At 37.0% G+C, this 16349-nt stretch overlaps 1 protein-coding gene across 3 annotated transcripts in view; it reads right to left on the reverse strand.

Annotated features, from left to right (window-relative positions):
• Window positions 1-16349, reverse strand: part of PLD5 (phospholipase D family member 5) — a 170411-nt gene that overhangs the window by 97998 nt on the left and 56064 nt on the right. For 2 of the 3 annotated variants that reach the window (XM_069852416.1, XM_069852418.1), the window contains exon 2: window positions 11300-11436. In XM_069852416.1, coding sequence (XP_069708517.1) covers window positions 11300-11436 — 137 coding nt within the window. Of the gene's footprint in view, window positions 1-11292; window positions 11437-16349 lie in introns of those variants that run through there. The other variant, XM_069852419.1, reaches the window with a different exon arrangement.

A 16349-nucleotide genomic window follows, 5' to 3' on the forward strand; every position in this document is an offset into this window, starting at 1 on the left:
CGCTGAGTGCTTTAAGAAATGAAAACCTCTCCCTTGTTAAGAGCCAATCTGTAGCTCACATTATCACACTGCAGACAGCTAGATGCTATGCTTAAGGGTAAAGCATGAAAACATGAGTATCCCGAGGATATGATGTGAATTGAAATGATGAATGAGAAAGTACATATTACAAAGCTCCTAAAGAAAAAAAGGAAAGTGTGACCCAATTCTGTTGAATTTAGAATAAGAAACTTATCTTGCAATGCTGTTTATTATCTAGAATGCCATATATACTACTAACCAAGAGACACGACATCATTTAGTTTTCTCCTTTTGCTACCATACTGTAATTGAAGATCTACAGGATATTCTTATCAAAAAACCCACACACTCGCCTTCTCTATGTATTTCAAAAGCTCACACTTAATCTCTAGACATGAAAGGACAAGGACATCATCAGAAGAGAAACTTTTCTAAAACCCAATTTTTAGTTACCAAAAGTGTTATTTTTCTCATCCCACTTTCTCCCAAGTTTTGACAAAGGACAAGTCAATTTTGGCATTAATTAATTACTTTTTGCCCATTAGATTTTTGTCCCTTCAGCAGAAGATGCAAAGGTTGGGCTTGCTTTTATTTCTGTTCTAAATATTTCCATTGCAGTTTGATGTCACAGTACTACTATATTCACTACTGAGGTTGTTTTAACAGTTTCTTTGTTTATACATTCTTAATTATGAACTAATCTTTTCAAGATACATTGTCAATAAATTTTATTAGAAAAAGTCTTCTAAATACATTTACACACACAACAGCCTCCTCCAGTGCCCATTTCTTGACAGTCACTCCAGATAATATATCAAAATGGCAGCTGGAAAAGCTCTGCACCCCAGTCCATGACATGCAGTTGCTTCCTTTCTAACAGACATGAGGACCATAAGGTGCATACAACTCAGACAATGCTGCTTTTAGGTGAAATCATTCTTGCCCCTATCATACATAAGGAAATCCAGCTGCTGTTCTTGGTGTTAACATTGCATTTTTATTTTTCGGTCTGTAATTTTTCCTCCTGTATTGTATGGTATGCATACTGCAGGGAACACACTTATCATCCATCAGTCAGGAATCAGAAGCTCAGGCTTCTGAACATAAAGCATTAAATGCTGACCTGGTATCTGTTTAGCCACTGGAAGGAATCTCAGCCTCTTACCTTTGCATCATATTTATGTCTTGGGTAAATACAAGTAATTTTCAAATTCTCTAAAATTTATCAGCTAAGGTATTTAGAGTCCTGTACAAAGTTGCACAGCAGCCACGAAGGCCACTTATCAGCTGGGTTATGTCTACTCAGCTCTCTTGAGCAGTAACTCATTCACTGTCAGCCCTGCTGTAAAACACAGCAAAATATCCTAACGCATCAAATTTACTGAGCCTCTCAAAAGATCAACAAACATTATATAAATAAGCACTGTCATATAAATGAATTACTAGGTGAGATGTTTTTATTTTATTTCTACATTCAGCCTGTGAACACGTAAGCTCATACAAAAGCTTTTTATAAGGCTTAAATATTGTAAATATTAACAGAGACATTTAGATTTGTTGTCTTTTTATTTCCCATCAAACAATCCCAAATCTTCTTATATGAGCGTTTTGTAACAGTAATTAGCAACATTTATTTGGACAGAATAATCATACACCAATACACAATAAGTGGGAATATGATTTCTCCCTTCTTTCCTCTTGGCCTGTGCATCTTTCTAAAAGGCCCTGAGTACCTTGGTATGGACAAATGTGTTTGCTCACAGTTGTAGGAAGCATTCAAGAATAAAAATACTATTTTTCCTCATAAATAAACATGGTTTTATGGTGTTAACTATAATTTAATTAGAATATTTCTTAGAAGAGCTCTCTTTCCCAGAATAGGAACAAAAGAATATTCTATGATGTTGACATTTATACATTCCAACAATCCCTTGAGCTTAATTAACGCCCTTCCTCCCCACCAAGAACAAAAAAAACTACCTTGCAAAACAATGAAGGAAAATTCAAGGTAAAACCTTTAGTCAGCAACTATTTGAAATCAGCACTGCAAATTCAGCAGATATAGTCAAGGTAGGAATGGTAATAAAAATCCACAGATGAAAAGAATGAAGTACTCAAAGTATCCATTCCCAAATGACATTTTCAGCACTCAAATTACAAGGCCAGGTTCTATGGACATTTTCCAGGACACCTTAGGAGCACCAAGATAGGTTTGACTATTATCTGGTGCCTTTAGGGATCTATTTGTATTTCTAGTGGGGTTTTTTTTGGTTTTGGGTTTTTTGGGGGAGGGGTGGTTTGGGAGAGTGGCTCTTGCGTGGGATTTTGTTTGTTTGTTTTGTTGTTTTTTTAAAAAACACAAAACCAAAAACAACACAAAAAGACCCAGATCCCCAAACTGCTTAGTGAGAGAGTGGACTCAGTCTATAGCAGCCTGTCTTTGCCCAAAACTGGAAGGTGTTTAGGATCTCTTAAAGGTGGCTCACATATATCTATCAAATACACCAGATGGGGCAGCTCCTGGAGACTGTCACCATCCCAATAGCGGTAGCTGGATTCTTGAGAAGATACCTCTAGTAGTCCAGCACTTCAGCCTCCATTGCCCAAAATACGTCACCCCTAGCACCTTCTAGAACCTTTATTAAACTCTAAGTCTGTCTACTCTCCACCAGCATCAGTAATGAACTGCATAACATGCACTGCCAAGCCAATACAAGTGATGCAAAAAAGGGGAGGGGGAATCACTAGTAGTTTCAAGTATATGAACAACAATTAAATGGTGGCTGCCCTCATCATACTGGCGACACATTATTTGTTTAAAGTCTGAATAGTTATGAAGCTTACACGTATTCATATTTTGCTAAGTCATTGGTAAAATTGCATTATGCCCCAATAATCAGCCAGTAGAAGCTGAGCCCTAAAATTTACTATTTTAGAGACCGATTCAAGTCCAGCTTACTTGAAGAGATATTTCATAAATGACAACAAAGGAAAATAACAACACATTTTATTTCCCAACAGGCTTTTTAAAGAAATATTTTGAGGTCAGTGACAATCAATTAGCTATATGCCTGCCAAACTGACAAAAGACAGCAGATTATCATCTGTGGTCATACGTGTAAGTACAACATATTTATTCTAAGAGTTCCAAGGAGATCTAGAAAAACAGGAAGAAGTTAAAGCAAACACTTTTGTTGTGCCATTAAACATCCATTAGAAGTTTAGTCTGAGGCAAGATGAATTCTCCCACTCATATCAAAAGGAATGCAAATCACTGATGACTTTTAGAAGAGCCATTTCAACACTTAGTATGTGAAGAAACCAGATTTAAATGTACCAAATTAGGATGCTGTCAGTCATGAAAGTTCCCTTTGAGCTGTAAAATAATTTTGCAACAGTCTTATTTGGGAAAGACTGGTCATTAAACAGAGAATAAATGATATGTAAGGAATTGCATTTAGCAGGTGCCAACACTGGTATTTGTGAATTATTTTTCTGTTTTCTGTTCAGGTTGAGAGGAAGCAAATTCTTTACGAAAAAATATATAATATGAAAAAATAGTAATGATAATGAAATGGACCAAATCTTCTAATGCATTTTTTTTCTCTTGGTCAAGGTAATTGGATGTAAGTTGAACGAAGGATGCAAAATCACTCCATCCTGATCAACAAAGCTCATAAACAGAGAGGTTCAGCTGCCCAACACACAAGAGTATTTTGTATCTAAAGCATTATTCACAGACAGATTCTCCAGCTAGCTAGAGAGACATGGACATAGACTGTATAAGAGAGTCCAGGGATGTGTCTCTGGCTCCACCTGTATTAGAATCCACACATATGAGGAAAACAAATCAGGAAGAAAATATTCAAAATAGATAGTCAGCTCCAACTCACCCAGTCAAACTACCAACAACTCTGGCGTAATGCTTAGGCTTCGATGGGCACTGGAACTGGTTTTTCATAACTGTGACGCTGCCCTGGTGCACTGGGAGACAGATCCAGCCATATACTCACAGGTTACCAAAGGCAGAGTCTAGCATGTTACACTTGTCCTCTTGAGGAGTATCAAATCAGGCTAGCTGAGAGGACACTCACAGTAGAATTAGCTCAACACATCTACTGTAAGCTCATGGGATAATAAGTACATTTTTATATATTGCTCTGAGGTTGAACAAGCAATTAAAAATGAATGGTGTCACTGGAATAGGTACTTGCTAGGATCTGATGCAAAGTCAGCCCTGGCTGGCTGAATAAGTCACTCTGAAATGGTGTGAGAATTCAGACAGATTCTACTAGAAATTTTAGCTCCTTTTAATGACTTTCCCACAGAGAAAAGGTAGAAAGATGTATCAGGGAGCTTCATTAAGTTGTATTACTATTGTCACCAGGTAGAATAAAAACCTCTCTGAAATGTCACAAATTAGTTTTCAAGATCAGGAGAATGACCAGTAATTTCAGATCTAACAACTCTGCTCAGAGTAGTCTTACAATCTGGTACACAAAATGACCTTGGGTATTTTATGAGCCCTGCTGGGATGAAGTCATTTGAGTTTTCTGAACATATTAAGTTAAAAAGAAAAGAAAAAGACAGATTTGATCTCAGAGAAATCCCAGCAGACTAAACAGGACAAAGGCCACTCTAGAGCATGAATTGTTTATTTATCCTACCTATGTTACTCAGGAATCTTAAAGTAATTGGAATTTGATTCCTATTAAGGTTGGAACATTTTCTCTGATGTAAATTCTAAGCCAGGAAAGGAGAAAAAAACCCACATGCTTAAGTATATAGCTTTCAGGAATACAAAATTTGTCAATCTCTGTATTACATCCTAAAAAATGCTTAGCATGACAAGAAAAGCTACCTTAAGGAGACACCAAAGCACTCTCTCCTAGACTCCAGAGGAAACAATCAGATATAACTGAAAAAAAGAGTAGGAGAAAAAGAATGTTTTGTGCATTAGGACACATGGAATTGAAGCCCAGACTTATCATATAATGTAATTAATGATTAACTATCCACTGGCAGTAATACGAACAGAAAAAGATCTAAACAGATCATGAGTTTTGGTATTCTTTTTTGAACTTGTGAAGATGTTCTTCACAGCTGAAAGTAAATAAAAACAAATAAACTGACTCGCCTTTTTTTGCATCACTGCAGGAATGGAGGAAACGATAAAAAGTCTTACTCCGTACGGACAGTGAGGACCTGTTAATATGGTATCTTTTCCATTGAAATATGTATTTTTTAATGGAAAAATAAAAGGTAGAGTTCTCTTTTGTGCAAGTTCATTGAATTACTGATTTTCCTCACAGGTTCAGGACTGCCTTTCTAGGAGGTCCACCAGCTCTTTGCAGTGTCCAGCCACTTCAATTGTAAGGGTATTCCTTATTTTGACACGAAAATAAAAATGACTGTAAATAGGCATCATCTGAAAAGTCAAGTGGCTCTAGAGCTCATTCTCTCCATCACCACAAAACAAAAGGACAACAGTCATCATGTTGACAGAAGGCATTTTTTATATGGCAAGTGGCATAAGTGTTTTGTAAATAGAAATCTTCAGTTGCTCTTTAACAGGCTTGTTTTCAAAATCTGAGCATCTTGTTCTGTTTAGACATTTAATTATTATGCCTGTCATAGCTTGTTTATTAAATACAAATCAGTCAATATAAACCTTGCCATGTTCAGAACCCACGCAGCGCAGAGAAAATCTCCCCCACAATCAGCCAGGGGCAAAGCACTTCCAAGGTAAACCAACATAAGCATGTGCTGCAGTATGCTTACTTAATACTGCTGCAAAAGCCTACTTGGTAAAAGAACAGAGAGGTGTTGATTTATAAAGCTATAAAAAAAAAAAACCAAACCACAATTGTGAGCTCCAATTGTGGGCCTTCTCTCACACCCCGCGAATAAAGAAACATCTAATGAATTTGAAAGCGACACAGGCAATGCGTATTAACTGATCAATATAAATAATTATTGTATACAAACAGATTTATTCTCTGGAAGTCAGTGCTGCAGAGTACCGTTGAGATCTAAAGCTCAGCATTTCAACAGGAAGATTCAGCTCCTCTGCAGGATACCAAAATTAAGTAAAATATAAACTCTTATCCAAAACAATGCATGCAATTTCCAAAGCAAACACAAACACTGCGTAAGTATCACCACCTACTTGCTATACAGCAGAACTGGTCAAAGCCTTCCTACAGTCACCAAGTGAACTAAATAGCTTTGACACATCATACAGAATAGCAAGTTCCTCCATCACAAATGCAGACGCAAAAGTGCCTTCATTATACATCACTCTCAGAACAAGAGAAATTATCAAAATAGCAACATGGTGTCACTGGAACAGAATGGAAGACAGACTCTGTCTTGATTACACACACACACAAAACAAGAAAATCCTCCAATTATCAAGAGGGAAAAGCAAAACCTGCCAAAAATAATATTCATTGTGACAACAGTTTTACTGTACCCTAAACCTAAACTTGGGAACCATGGAAGGTAGTTACCATCACTTTCTTTTCCATCTTCCTTAGCCCCTTCCTGAGACAGGGCCAAACCCACAGCCAGAGGGAGAAGCTATGCCAGCTCCTACTACTGCTTCAATGAATACTGGAAAATCTCGTGAAGTGAGAATAATTAAGGGCATGTGCAAGCTCTGTAGGAACCCTAGCATGACTACCAGCAGCAACAAGAAGAGGCACATTTAACAGATGAATTTACTGGTAATAAATCAAAATGACCTTGGTTCAAACACATTGGATAACAACGACCATCTCTTAACAGTTCTAATTTCTTCAGTTTCCCAGATTGCCACATTTAGAGTTTAGCAGACAGTTTCAATGAGGTCAAGTGAGTCTTGACTAACGTTACATCAGAGTCTAGCCAAGATTTATTCACAATAGATCAGCTGTTAAAAAGTACTATTTTCAAAATACAATAATCTAATTTTATACATGCATTGTCTAATGGACCCGCATCAAGACAGGCAAAATTCCCAGACTACTCAGCATATCCTCTTAACAAGCCACATCCATCACGGCTGCCTAACATAATTAAAGTGGATGTCTCAAGAGAATTATTTGTTCCCCATACCAAGAAAAAACTCCAAAACTTCAATTTTTTATTCATTACTACATTTTTTATTCCTTAAATATCAATCAGTTGCCGTTCCTTTTAATAGGAAGGGTCAAAAGCCATCTGTATTTTGTTCAGTCCATCATTCTGAAATCAAATTTTGTGGAACAAAGCCAAGAGTGTACAGCACTCTCTGAAGCAAAAAAATACCTCTTAGCCGACCTCATCCAGTTGTAAAAAAAATAAAATAAAAAGACTACTTTTAATCAGCCAGTCTCTCCACATGTAATTCACAGTATGAAAGTCATATGGAACAGTGTAAATAAGTACAAATGACATTTTTTCACCTAAAGCAATACAGTTTTCCAGTCAGGAGAGTTCAGATTCTAATTTCAATTCTGAAGCTTGAATTTGTCTGCCTGATAAATTTTACAGACCTTCCCCCACCTGCCCTCAGCTCTTCATTTGAATTGCAATGTATGTATCAGTAGAAGACACAGTAATTTTTTACAGTGGTGGCTGATAATTAATCTGGTAAGTGCGTTTATTTGCCCTAATATTCACCCTCAATTATTAGGAAAGGGTTGTAATTTTTTTTTTAAATTACCTATTTGCATGTTTGGATTACAACATGTGAAGCAGGCTAAAAAAAATTTAAGTCTCTGTACATGTCAAAGGAAAAAAATATCAGACACTTCTTAGTTAAATCTCAAATATTCAAGTCCTCTTGAATATTCTGCTCAGTATTATTGAGTACCATGTTCCTCTACAAATGGGAAATGGTTCGCAGCCTACAGCAATCTGACTTCAGATTGTATCAGTCACAAGATGCATTTCAGTTTTCAACAAGCAGCTGAGTTTTCCAGCAAGAGGCTCAAAGATTAAAACATATAGTTAATTATTTTAGTTTCAAACATATTTTCATTTACTCAAAAAGTGCTATTTCCTATGCACCTTTTTAGATGGGTAGCAACAGTCCCTTCAGCAATCAGAGAAGACATGCAAAAAATCCTGCTTTTCCACATCCCTGACTTGTTTTTCTTACAAAGCCCCCCAAGAGAAATAAATACATCAGTAAAGAAGAATGGTTTTTTTGGCAACATGTACAGTAAATATGCCTTATGCAATAAGAGTTTAAGGAATGATTAACAGAAGAGGAACCTCATGTTGAATTACAACACGGAGGCTACATTTCTATTCACAAACAATACAATCACAACAACAAAAGAAGATGGAAAACGTTACTGTAAAGCACTGCTTACAACATACCTCAATGATTCCTCTCTTAGGCTACAAAAAGCTCTAGACTCTAAAATTGTCTTCCTTCTACTTTCTCTCACTTTTCTTAAAATTCTCACTTGCTATTTTTGGGACAAGTTCCAAAAATTTCTAGCCAAAGACCTATTCTAGACCACAGCTCTATTTCAGACGTATTTTCCTTTAACATAAAAAGACAGAAAAGGAAATTGTTTTTCAGAAGATAAAAGCCTTTAACAAACCATCAGTGAAGTTCTTCTCAGCATCCTTTCCCATCAAGCTTCTTCAAAATTCAATCAATTAAAAACAAAACCAAAAAAAGGAATTCTAGGATCATACATGTAAAGTTGTATTTGACAATCATGTCACCTAAAAAAAGGACCATCAATTACCGTTCTGTCTCAGCACATCCTGCAAACGTAAGTGCCTGTTCCTGAATTTCAGTGAAAGCACTCACACAGCAGAAATATTAGAATTCAATAATTCTTGTCTTACTTATTAAAAGTGCTTACCCCAAGTACTAAATACATGCCACAGGCAGCAATTGATCTTACAGCACTTCAGTAAATGCTGCAATATATTTAACACATAAAGGACCCCAGTTTAATCATGTACAGAGGATTCAATGTTAGGTAGCACCTGCCAACACTTGGATACTGTTATTAGAAATAGTTTAAGCACTTGATACAGACAGCATTGATGTGCCTTCTGGTTCAGGCATTAGTAGCTAGATCACGCTCTTGAATCACTTTGTGAAAGATACCTTAAAATAGAGCTGGGGTCTGAGATCACTTCTATCTGTAAATGCAGAGCAGTTTCATTGACTCTTATGCTTAAAGTCAATGTGCTGGATTTACTCCCAGACTCCTCTAACACAGTCCAAGAGAGGCAATATTGGCACATGTCAACCAAAAAAAAACCTGAGCAAAGGCGAGTGAGTATTGTTTGGAAAGGCAGATTGGTGTAATCCATACAAAGAGACAAAAGCAATAAATCTCTTGCATATGGAAAAAACCCTGGGTTTCCATAGCACTGTACATTACTCCCAATTGGCACTTTTTTCCATTTGAAGAAGACAAAGTGAAGAAGATTAAGTTATTCCTTAGGCCCATGCAGCTACCCAGAACAAAATGGGAGCCATTAGTTGGTACAAGTAAGCGGAAAGTGTGGTGCAGTAATTGTTGCATGCACTGAAGATGTGTGCAGCACATTGAAGCCAATGAGCAAAGACTTTCCCCTCATCTGACCTAGTTCTGTCAAACATTCACACATGGGGATAGTGGGTGTAGAGGTGACACATGCAGTATCTTTAAAAATTTTAGAAAGCAACAACTCACAGTGAAGAATACCTAAGATCCTGATGGGGAAAGGAAAGCTAGCTGAACTGCAGAAAATTCAGACAAGATATTAGAAGGCTGCCCAGAATTGTAAGCATACAAGAAAGTGAACAGATTAGGGCCAAACCACTTTACAAAACCAAAACAATGCTGCAAAAAAGTGCCAGAAGCATGGTGGGGTTTAGGACAAAGCTACCTGATGCTGCAAGTGTGTTCTATTTGAAAGGAGCTTCAAATTTAAAGAATCTCTTCCCATCCTCCATCTTCTTCCTCCTCCCTCCCCCCAAGCAGAATGTAAAATATAATAAAAATCCAGTATAACTGGAAGAACATCATCCAGTTTGATGGATGGTGAATGCTGCTGGCTGCACTATGACATCACTATCCCCAAGAATTTTCACACAAAAAATCAACCAAGATAGCAGAAGTGAGAAAAAACTCAAAGAAACATTATTTTTTTTCATTAGATTATTGTAAAAAATAAATAACAATTATCTCCAACTCAGTATATACCCAGACATTGGTAGCTGGGTAGATTCTGTACAAACAGTGGAACAGGTTACCCAGAAAAGCTGTGGAGTCTGTCCTTGGAGCCATAGAAAGCCTGACTGTGCACATCCCTGAGCAACCTGAGGTAGCCCACCCTGCTCTGAGCAGGGGAATAGACTGGAGGATGCCCAGAGGCCCCTTTCCCCTCCAGCTTTTCCCTGAATAGATTCAAATGTATCTCTGATAAGTTAAGCATGACTGTTTTTCCATAAAATGAGTCAGAAAGGGTGCTCTATATAAATGTTAAAGCCTTGAAAAAAGGCAGAATAAAATTGTGAATGAAGTCTACAAATGTTTCTTTTATCAGCTTTACTGATGGACAGAAGAGGACCTTGAACAATACCATGCAGAAAAAGCACTGGTTACCACTGATGTACAGATTCATGGAGAAACCTGACAGTGAGAAGCAGCAAAATTGAAATTCACAGTCTGGAAATGAAAGGCTCCAAAAAAATTCTAATTACCTACTTAAACCTAAAGTTAAAAGATATACAGAGCCATGGCACGTGTGTGAGGCAAATCTCAATCCAAAATAGTTAATATACAGTCTTTCTGACTGTATCACTAATTTTCTTCACAGTTTCTAGGCAAGCCACTGTGTCTATTAAGGGAGTGCAAAAAAATAAAAAATTAAAAAAAAAAAGGTCCCCCCATATAAAAGGGTACAGCAATGTTAGGTCAGAAGTGATCAGCTACCTTCCTGGAGAAACGAAAGAAGCTCTTGATGAAAGACAGACACAATAAAATAGAGAACTATGTGAGCTACCTCACTACTCATTTACTGAAATTTAACGGGCTTCGACCCTGGCTTACAAAATAATTGAACTAACACAAGGGTCTTGCTCTAAACTTACTACCAAAACTAACTTCAAAAGGTGTACCTTATTTTGATAAACCAACCTTCAAACCCAGAAAGTCAAACAAAGAAACGATTTCTTCCTCTGTTTATTCTTCCCAACTGCACCGCAGGACTAAGGTCATTTCTACATGCCATTACACAATACATATATATTCTTGTCCACCCCAAAAGAGAAGTTTTGTTTGTTACCTCTTACCGACAGTTATTTTGACAGTTCTTTTCTGAGAGTCCATCCTCATCTTCTCCCATAATATCCACTGCCGAAAATATCAGTGCAACCAGAATTGCAAAGCAGCATACCAGTGCAAAGATCACAATGCATCTTTGCTGGGACTGAAAGAGATTAAGATTAAGAAAGTTTTAATGGCATAAGCACATTTCAGTACATGATCTGAGACTCTAAAACTTCTACGTAAGATCTAAAATTCTTTGAGGATCTTACTGCCATAGCTGTCAACATGAAACACACCTCAGGATGAAAACACTCTCAAAACTGTCCTTCAGGTATCACTTTGAGATGTATTTTAAATCTCTCAGACATTGTTAAATAATTCATGTGACAAATAATACTCATAATTTAAACTGTTTTCTGTTTCTACCACAAGGAAAACATGATGCATTTAAAAAACGATTCTTCAATTACCTATGTATTTTCTGGTTGTGCCCCACAGATAAAGTATACAGGATGGCACTCAGGATCTACAGGATGGATTGAGAGTTTTCTTGTGTTGTGTCTGTCTAAGATTGCAAGAACACTGAAAAGCAAAGTTTTTGGTTGTTTTTTTTTTACTGCACAAAGTAACTGACATGTCACAGCTGCTGAGACACTTTGGCAAGTCCTTGTCCCACAGCACATGTAAAATAAGGAAAACAAATCCACAGATGATAGATGGAACCAATGGGAGACTGTTGCTCCATATGATTGTCAATGCTTTCTGTATCTCAGATCAAATAGTAAAACATGGCATAGCACTATTTTATTCTGCAATACGAAACCCTGCAGTCCTAAACCAGATACAACTGCGTAAACCTCGTAAAGACAATCTCCTGACATCCAATTTACACAGCTGCACGAATGTAAAGCATATTTTATCTTGAAATCAAATGTTCAAACGAATATGATGTGTATTTTTCTGCTGAAGAAAATTTCCACAAACCCACACGTATATACAAAAATATAAGTCTAACTTCCATTGCCATAGTTAGTTTCTTAATTGTCATTATTGCCCTGTAATTAAAATCTCACATAAAGAAAAATAAGCTAGATGAATTTATGGGAAAGTATATGGGAAAGCAGGAAAAGCATAACAAAAAGGAAGCAACATCATGCTTTCAGTTGAAAAACAACAGTTCCATTGTTTCTGACATTTTGGTTAAGAGGTAATCAGTATTAGAGTAATAAGTTTTCTTTCACCCATATGCATAAAGGCCTGATTTTACCTTTTCAAATTTTTTCTAAATAAGCTTCCAAACATTCCAAACTAGTGCACAGAACAGAAGAAACAGGTGCATGCATTTCAGAATTAAACAGATACAAGCATTTTATTTCAGACTGTAAAAATCTAAACCATGGAAAACAACAACTTCAAACAAACAGGAACAACATTTCTGAAATTTAGAGAGAAATGTATCCTTTTACCTAACAGTAACACTGAATATGCCGCTTAGGTTATAAGCATATTTTAAGCAATGCATATTACATGCTTTTATTCATTTCAAAGACATGTTTAAATCTGTGTTCTCTAATACATTACCTAAAATCTTAGAAGAATGCATCATAAGATAATCTTCTCCAAGCATTTACAAAGCCTAGATCTGGAACAAATAAAAACAGGACCTTTTTTTTTTCTGCTGCTAGATATAATAATGGCAATATATGAAAAGAATAAGATGTGACTTCATTTGGGTGTCCAGAACTAGGGCTACAGTCAGACGCGCAGAAGGAATTTAGAAAAAAATGTGAAAACGTTGTCTTACAATACCGGCAAGAGAAAATATGAAGTGCCAGAGATAAAGAGGTAATCAGATCTGGGACACTGCTTTATACCATTACTTCAACAAGATGGCTCACACGCTTGATAAGATGATCATTGTCTCATGCAGCTTCTTAAAGTTCTGTAAGTGTATTTGCAGAAATGTTTGATGCAGCTTCTTCCAAGTGCTGAGTGTATCGCCATGGCAGCAAGAGAGCAAAGCTACTCCCATAACAGCAAGCCAAATACAGCCAGGGCTTGTTCTTTAAGCCCTGAGAGCAGGGTATGTGACCCAGCATGGCTTGCAACCCTACTGTTCCTTTTACCCCCAAAACAGGATAATTGCAGCCATCATGGTCTACTCACTGTGAAGAGTCTTCAGTTCATATTTTGGGCAAATCTGTAGCAACAATCATCCTAACTACCACAAAGTATAAATTACTTCATGCCTTTGCTCCAAGAATAACTCTAATCATCTTACTACGCTGCCATGCAAGCAGCAGAACAATTACAGAGAGCTGTGTGGTTGCTGGACCGGTAGGGACCACAGTAGCTTTCAAGACTGGGCCAGCACACATAGAGGCACCAGGAGATTTCATTAAAATGTGTCCACAGTACTTCTATCACATGCCATCAGTCATAAAATAGCCCTAAGCTCCTTTTAACTAGCTAATAACTTACAGGACAAAAGCTATGCAAATCCTACAGTGTGTTGAAAATTATGTGGTATCACAAGAAGGGGCAGGGGGGAAAGCAGGTGCCTTACATTCCTTCAATACCTTCAAGGAAATGTTATAGTAGTAATCTCTAGGTGGTTATGTTCAAGGAATATGGAAATCCCATTCCACATAAATTTAGGGAACATATTCAAGGCTTCTTGACTTCTGTGTTGTAGTTGAAATTTGTATAGAGTTTGAATCTCTGTTCTTTCAGTTCTGCATGTGTACAGTTTGTCAAGGTCTGCATTTTGATTGACTGCTTCTCACTGTGACAAGCAAAAAAGTTAGCACCACTGGCAAGAGCACTGCTATTCTGCCAGCACTAAAATAAAGACAGAACTACATAGATCTAACCTACTGCTCGTATTTACATAGAGCCTTTATAGTATGCATCTGTCTTTGACAATTATAATTAACTAGTTATATCATTTTAAGTCTCAGCTTAACAGTATAGCTACAAATAGTATAGGGAACTTCGTAAATCCATACACAAAAAAAGAACATCTTTATCAAACTGTGACCATAGTATTTTTTCTTTGAACTAAAGATAGCATAACATATTAAATAAAAAGCAAAAATTCCAAGTCTGTGATTCTCCTAACTCTACAGGTCTGAAGGGTCAGGTAAAAGCCATTAAAAAAGTTAAACAGCCAGTGAGGAGGATTTTCAATTGTTTTACAATTCATCTTGAAATTACTCCTGCTGAGTGGTGATTTTTTGATTGCTTTTAAATCTCTATATTACATTAGAAATAAATAGTTGAATATTGTTTAGATTCAAATTGAAGTTTATATTAGAAAACAAAGAATAAGAAATAGCTGCTGGCCCCAAACAAGTCATCCAAGCCTTCCTTACGATAATGGTAATAAATATTAATTTTCATGCACTAAGCCCTAAATTACACTATGGGCAATTTTCTAATAGAAGTTTTCTAATTAGAGTAGAACAGACCACGTAACTGTTCTATTACAGTGTCTATGCATGTCTCTGTGTTGGTGTGTATGCATGTGCAAAAGCAAGAGCAAGCTTCTTGAAAGAATTCAAAATAGAAGAGTCTAGTCAGACCAGAAGGAATCTGTTAGATCTGGTCATCAGACTCTGAAGTTGGTGGGCTGGGGCGGACTGCCTGATGCTATATTGTTTGCATCCCTTTGGCAGCTGCGATCTCTCAGAGCTTACCTGTCCTATCCTCCTCCTTCCTTCACCAAATGCCTAAAACCCCTCTGTGTTTAAGCTTTCAGTCTTCAAAACTTAATTACAGGGTCAGGAGGGACCTCTAACACTTTTGTAGTCCACCTGTCCACATACAGAGTTAATTCATACAAATTTTACTTCCAACAGATATTTGTCTAACCTGTCTCTAAAAATCTGCAGTTGAAAGAGACCCTACAGTTTCTTTAGGCAACTCATCCCATGTATTATTACCTTATCGATACCTAAGTTAAGTCTCTTATGCCACAAAATTTTTTTTCTTCCCTCTCACAATTGCTGAAAACAGAGATTAGAGCATTTCATTCTTTCCCGCTGCACTCTTTTACATATTTGAAGATTGCTGGAGATGCTAAGAAGCCTGGGTCCAGAGCATCTACTGGCCTGACTGGACCTGTCAGATGGCAAACATGGCTGAGATTTCATTCTTAAAAGCATGGGGATCTCTCTACTCTAAGCCCATAAATTCTGTTGCATGAGAGAAAGATTTCTTCAGTGCTTGTGGAAGACTGGGAAAGAAACTCCTGCACTATATAAACTCCTGAAAGAAACTCCTGAACTATAAAAAAAGGCTGCTATTTCCATTTCATGAGCAAAATGCATTTATTTCATCTGCCTCATTTAGCTGAAATTATGCTGATGTTAAAATGAATCCACCAAAACACAGCATTTACTTAAACAAAGCATGGCAATTTTCATGCATTTATACCCATAGGCAGCAAGTGAGAAAAAGAGCAAAAGCTGCACAATGGGTACACAGTACAGTACTATTCCAAACAGATTTTAATCTAAGGAGGATCATACTTGTTTGTTTGTTATTATGAAAAAGGCCAGTCTGTGTCAGTTAAAGTTCCATCAGAGCCTGTGATACCCAAGCAGAATAGAAAATGAGAGCAAGAAAAAAAAAGCCTCCATCGTTACTGCACTCTCATTGCGCAAAAACTGTTAAGAACACTTTAATGGTCCATAAAGCTTTCAGTTCCTTCATAAACAATAGGTGTCTCTGTAACACACTAAATTTAATCAGGAATTTACTTTTTCCTCCACAGAGTACAAAAACGTCCTTCTCCCCAAACAGGAGACAAATTGTAATGCTGCATCTACTGAGAAAACTGAGAACGTAACAACAGAAGGTATCATGGCTTTGAATTAATGCTTCATTTTTGTAACTGTTGAAAGAATAAAGGAGGTAATATTTATACAGCATACTAATACAGAGTTCATATCTGCTGGTCAGAACCACAGAGACTCTAACAGGTAGGTTCTTGCATCTTCTGTCATATCAGTAGCCCGCAAAGGTCTGAACATCAGCATGAGAATAAAAGTACTGATCTTCAACACCGCC

Source organism: Phaenicophaeus curvirostris, chromosome 2 (assembly GCF_032191515.1).
Source record: "Phaenicophaeus curvirostris isolate KB17595 chromosome 2, BPBGC_Pcur_1.0, whole genome shotgun sequence".
Classification (NCBI taxonomy): Eukaryota; Metazoa; Chordata; class Aves; order Cuculiformes; family Cuculidae; genus Phaenicophaeus; species Phaenicophaeus curvirostris.